The following is a 6085-nucleotide window of genomic DNA, read 5'->3' as shown; positions in this document are numbered from 1 at the left end:
AGATCACACCACTAACACTAAATCCAAACCGACCTGTCGTTTCAACGACATACATACCGGTATATATACTGTACCTTCACCACATCACGTCACTGAAACAAGTTCCATCAGTCACATGACATTTCTACCTCCAAATTGTCGTGACTGGATGGAGTTTGACCACCTTTGTGGCTTTGCACATTATAGCCAATAGAAATGCTTAGCTTACAGCTTGACGTGCGTCGTGCAAATTCGATTTATATCACATCAAATTTAAATATCTTGATATTTGTATTTAGGGGTTCTTAATTTCTCGATGGAAGCGGAATTTGCCCGACGCTCGTCGTGCACGAAGCCTTATAACCGGATGCCGGTCGTGTAAAAACCGTATTATGACCAATACAATATACCAATAAATATTATGAATACCAAAGAGATATTGTGAAAATAGTGTGAAATCATTGCCAATTTCGTGTTGGAAATACAGTTACACAAAACAATAGTGACTCTTTGTTCTGCATGGAGCTGCAGAAAGACCTATGAGCCTTTTTAGAGGTCGGCTTATGGTCTCATGATCGGTAAGGCGGTTAGTCTCCATTATGCGTAGCAGGTCGCCATTCCTCGTGCAGTTGTACGCCTTTGTCGTGCGGTTGAAATATGTGCATTGTTGGCGCATTTTCATTGGACGAAATGGTTAGACTTAAAATAGACCAGAAAAAGTTATTCGTAGTATTGTCCTTCTCACGCAAATTTGGACTGTTCAGTCCAAAAGTGAAACCGTTTTTGAATGAACTTAGCAATATATCTTGTATCCACTTCAGTACAGTGAGTTCAATCTTCATTGGCTAGTTCATTCTCAAATCGATTTGCCAAGTTTATTCGATTGTACTGGCAACTCTAATTACGAACCGACTTAACAATACGAGACCTCAGTTTGCAATTTACATGGTTAATTCGACATCCGCAAGAGGTTCCCGTCCGGATAACAACAAGAGCGAAAGCAAAATTTCTTTAGCCTTATCGCCCGAAGCAATGAGTGACTCTGATCACCAACGCTGGCAGTTCACTGTTAACGGGACGGAGTCGTCCCGATCCCGAGAAGCCGAACGCGTCCGTCCTTTGCCTCGTCAAGCCACTACCCCAATCGCTATGATCTACCACCTGTTGACCAGCGGTTTCAACCAGATGGCTATGCGAACACACCATTTACGGCACCCACACCGACCCCCATGACCGTGCCATTTGATTACCCCGCGCCAGCTGCGACACCAACTGGCGCCACGAACCTGCCCCCTATCCCCAATGACGATGGCATGCGACAAGGTGACGAGCTCCCTCGTTCAACGGCTCGACCAAGTCGGAGCGACGTACATTCATCCGCCATTGGACCAAGTCAACGCCCTTCAGATCAATGGCTCAAGACCCTTTGTGATGTCTATCAGCGCGTGCATTGACGTTTTTACCAAGAAGCGTGTGGTAATGTGGGACATGACCAACCGCAACTACCATGTCGTCACTGGGACGTATGGTTTAGTAAGGCGTTTGAAGAGGATCTTCAAGACCTCGAAGTGTTCAAGAAGCGTTTGACCAAGTCGATCCGGTTCGGCACGACCATTCTGGACACCGACTTGCGGATTGGCAAGATGCTATAGAACCTCATGCTAGCCTTGGAATGAGATGACCAAGAGTGGGTCTTGCACTAAGAAGGCAATACACTTGTCGACATCATGGTCAAGGTGATTTCACCGCTTCGGCTGCAGAAGTCTGTCCAACGCCAGCTGAACCTCCAACGGAATAAACCGTTGAAGCCCAACGTGTACCGTATCATTGACTGGCTCCGAGTGCATAGCGCCGGGTACCACTTGTATGCCCTGGTAGAAAACGAGAAGACTTCGGCACCGCCTGCGACGGCAGCCGCAGCACCATCGCAGCCGTCCAAACCTGGACGATCGGAAGGCAGCGTTGGCGGAAGTAGTGGACCTCCCCGGCCCCCCGAGCAAGACAGCGCGATGTACGAGCGCAAGAAGGCGACCTGCCTCAAGTGCGGCAGCGAGAACCACAAGGTGGCAAACTGCCCTAAGTTGCGTTCATGGCGAATCCGTGCGCCTGCTCAAGGAGCAAATGGACATGTGGGAGAGCGCGCACAATAAGAAGGTGATCAAGCTCCTTGGCTTCCGTCACGACAACCCTCCACGACACCAGCTCCGACGTATCCTTGGTGAGCCGGTGTCACGAAGTCCCTGGAGCTAGCCGGCGTGGAAGACAAGGTGATTTCGCCGGAGCCATCCGTGATCCAGCCGTATGGCCAAGCACCTGCCCTGAAGGTCAGCCGCCAATGTAGTTCAAGTTGGTCACCCTGGACACCCCCTATGGACCTTTGGCCCTGCGTGGACTCAAGGCCTGGGTGGACTCTTCATCCAACGCGGTAGAGCTCCTGATCAGCCGGGCTGTGATGGAACGACTAGGCTACTGTACTCTGAAGACGAGTTGCTCAGCCAAGCCTTTGCCAAGCAAGAAGTCTGGGATGTCAGCGACGTGGACAAGCCGTCTGCGAAGGCATGCGTCAGCCGCTTGACACAAGTGGCCGCCTCAAGAGACGAGTGCGGTGATGACGGCATGCACTGTGCCCCCCCAACATCCAAGTCCCATCTGCTGAAGACATAGAAGATGAGCGGAACAGGCGGCGAGCGGTGGTTGAAGCGGTAATTCAAGACAAGCTACGTGCCGCCGAAGACGAAGGCTTGACCGCGGACCTCCTCGAGAAGCTGCGACAGGCCAAGCACGGTGGAAGTATTCCTTCGGGAGATCGGCCATGATGAGCCGGTCAAGGTGGGCCGCTGCGGGTGCGAATCAAGTATGGCGCCATCCCAGTCAAGTGTGGCCTGCGACGATACCCCCCAGCACATATGGAGTTCCTGAACACACATGTGCGCGAGCTGGAAGCAGCCGGCCTGGTGTACCGCAACAACCGCGCAACATGGGCCTCGGCGCCAAGAAAGACACTGGCGACTTGCGCGTGACCGTCGACAGCCAGCCCATGAACGCGTGCACGGAGCCGATGCCATGGCCTATGCCGAACCTCGACGCCGCCCTGACAGGGACTCCTAGCCTGGCTCGACGACATGTTAGCTGCGCCGAGACCCCTGAAGACCTCCTCGAAGTCCTCACGATCTGCTCCTCCTTCGACCTGAAGCTCAACCCGACGAAATGCGATTTTTTCCTCACGAAGGCCGTCTGGTGCGGCAAAGTCTTTCAACTGAAGGCGTCCAGCACTCCGCCACAAGAATCCAAGGACTTTATGCGCTCGCGCCGCCTGCCAGAACTGCCGACCTCCAAGAGTTCGTGTGCGCGACAACTGGATACGGTCCGGCATCCCCCGCTACACCGAGCTTGTGGCGTCGCTACGACAACTTCTTGACGCAGCGACCAAGCAAATTGGAAGTGTTCGAAAAAGACGAAGCTCACCTGCGTCTGATTCGCTGCTAAAGTACTGTGGGATGTGCTCAGCAAGCGTGACATCTGGCGACTGGTCAGACCCACCAGCGAAAGTGAAGCCGCTGAAGGTGACCCCGAAGGATGGATGTGTTCCTTACCGATGCCAAGGAAGGAAGCACAATATCCTGGAGGAGAGGTTCCTCAAGTTGTTTGCACAAGAACTATTCGATGCAGGTGTGATCAAGAGCAACCAGTAGTGTGCGTGGTGTAGCTCGGTGAGCCCAGTCCTCAAGCCATATGAACTGCCAAAAGCACTTGGGCAAGTCAAACACTCCCATCGCTTTCTTGCCCCGCAGGTTTTGGAGGATGGTAGCTTGGAATGGCATTGTCCCCGCCTTCGGCTCGGTTAGCGAGTTCACGACGCGGTAGTCGTTTGTTAGCCGATAGTCCTTGAGCACGTCATCGTCGCTCCATGAGCCATGTCGGAGTAGGCCGAAAAATGGAACAACGATGCACAAAGAAGTCCTCTACAAGAATGCGATGCGTGTGGCGAAGGCGACTGAAAAGTACGAGCAGTGCAATGTCAGCGAAGGCGATTATGTGCTCTGGTCCCGTGTCGACGAACGCTATCACCCCAAGATTCTCGTAACCTGGACAGCCCCCTACCGAGTCAAGGAAGTGGGCGAATTCTCCGTCGTGTTGGAGCACCTGGTGACTCATGAGCTGTGGGAAGTCCACACATCAAGAGTCAAGCTCTACGCCGAAGACAGCTTTGAAGTGACTGACGAGATCCTCGAACATGTTTCCGAGAAAGAGATCATGCTGAAGGTCAAGTCCATGGCGGGACACAAGTTTGTCCCGTATGTGAAAGATTTCATGCTTGAAGTTCTTTGGCAAGGCTTTGAGGATATCGAGTCCTGATGGGAACCGCTACAAAAGCTCATGCAAGAATGCCCGGCCGTGGTTAAAAACTACGTTGAAGGCGTGAAGAAAGCGAGCGAAGGCGATGTGTTGCGCAAGGCGATGAAGCGAGCGAGCGCGAAGAATTAGCGAGGCCCAAGTGTGTCCTGCGGGACATGGCTTGGGGGGGTGTTGTGGTGGGCGACTTCATCCAAGTCCCGCCATGACACAGGTGGTCCTCAACCGAGGCCACCGGGTGCCGACCCTTGGCGAACCGACACGGAAAGGGGTAGTATTACTAGTAGCAGTACTAGTAGTACAAGGACGTAGAAAACAGAGCACCTGTTCCTGCCAACTGCCGGAAACTCACTCTTGGTTCTGCAGCGCCGTGGTAACATCAAGTGTGCGGTTTGCAGGGAGTCGGCACTCCCCCATTTAGTTGTTTGTGTTGGCACTGGCGTGGGAAACAACGCAATGTCACAACGTTAGTGTGCTATCTACCAACCATGGATCTGCCGCGGACCCGCAGCCGATCCGGCATGAATCCTGTGCATCGACCAATGAGGTAAGTTTGCAGTGTCGCGTTGGTCAAACTACTCTAAAGCCCATGAACCAGCGGTATGCTGTAGAAGGCTAACAAGAACGATGCGGCGATAGAAAGATGTTCACGAATATGACGTTGTGGCCAATGGCAGCGCGCCTGCTTGCAGGAAACCTGGATTCGATTCCCAGCGATGTCAACTTAGTATTTACACACGATGGTATTTACCGGTATACTGGGAAAGAGGGAATGCAACGCCCACCTTGACTTCGAGTTCAGACGGAATGAAGTTGTCTAATTGGTCACACAACTACGAAGTTCGACAACTATTCTAGCCAATCGCAGCCTATTTCGAATAATTTTAATCACTTCTGAAGGTGATAAAATTCCACATCGTACGTACAGTGAAATTTGTTCAGCACTGGCAATATCGCAATGAAATAAAGAGGTCATTAAGAGTAGAAGGAAAACAATCCAAGAACTTCGATTACTACCGTAGACAAACAATAAGCGTAAGCGTTCGACGCGATAGCGCAGTGGTTAAACACGTTGTGTGTCTTGAGTGAGCCCCGGGTTCAAGTCCCGGGCGCGTCGAACTTTTTTCTTTGAAAAATTCGACTTATTTTATAACCTAGGAAATCTATGAAATTATAAAGAATCCAGTGAACTTTGTTAAAAATTGAATCAATTATCTGCCACCAATTCTGGAATTGCCTTTTCAAAGCTTCGGCGGATCACATCGTCAGACACCATGTCCCACGCAGCGATGGCTCGCTTCACCATCGCCATGCGCTTTTGACAAGCGGTAGGTGAGAATGGATCTTCATCATCACCGACTATCTGCTCTTCCAATAGCCACAAGTTGCGGAGGTTGCGCTTGAAGGGTGCCATCACGCCCACGTCGAGCGGCTGGCAGACGGACGTTGAATTGGGCGGCAGCGGGCAAAGGTGCGCACCCAGCTCTTCATACATGATCTTGTACGACTCATCTGACACGTGGCATTCAAAGTTGTCCAACAGCACGACTGAAGGCTCTTCGATGCTCTCGCCCAACACCTCGCGAAGGTACTGTGCCCATACACGACCATCCATCCACGCCTTTTCTTGAACGGCGTAGTAATGCCACGGCGGGAATGTAGGGAACTCAGTTGATTCGATCCGGCCTCCAGGCGTCCCGCGCATGACAAACATCAGAGGCAGCTTGGTCCCGTCCGCTCGTACCGTCAGGAC

General features: G+C 52.0%; 2 protein-coding genes and 1 non-coding gene across 3 annotated transcripts; all 3 read left to right on the top strand.

The window, feature by feature from the left end:
- Positions 1-1287: 1287 nt before the first annotated feature.
- H257_14714 (hypothetical protein) lies at positions 1288-1631 on the top strand (the record flags this gene model as incomplete). The annotated part of the gene is made up of 2 exons (XM_009842605.1): positions 1288-1455; positions 1518-1631. The coding sequence occupies 2 exons, from the start codon at positions 1288-1290 to the stop codon at positions 1629-1631; spliced, it is 282 nt and encodes a 93-aa protein (XP_009840907.1).
- A 75-nt stretch (positions 1632-1706) lies between these two features.
- On the top strand, positions 1707-2129 carry H257_14713 (hypothetical protein; the record flags this gene model as incomplete). The annotated part of the gene is made up of 1 exon (XM_009842604.1): positions 1707-2129. The coding sequence occupies one exon, from the start codon at positions 1707-1709 to the stop codon at positions 2127-2129; it is 423 nt and encodes a 140-aa protein (XP_009840906.1).
- Positions 2130-5377: 3248 nt separating this feature from the next.
- On the top strand, positions 5378-5449 carry H257_14712. The gene has a single exon. It is a non-coding gene; the product is annotated as a tRNA-Arg (tRNA).
- The last annotated feature ends 636 nt before the right edge of the window (positions 5450-6085 follow it).

The sequence above is a fragment of the Aphanomyces astaci genome (assembly GCF_000520075.1).
Source record: "Aphanomyces astaci strain APO3 unplaced genomic scaffold supercont1.61, whole genome shotgun sequence".
Lineage (NCBI taxonomy): Eukaryota > Oomycota > Saprolegniomycetes > Saprolegniales > Verrucalvaceae > Aphanomyces > Aphanomyces astaci.
Note: the sequence above shows the minus strand (reverse complement) of the source record. Positions and strands in the feature narration are given on the sequence as shown.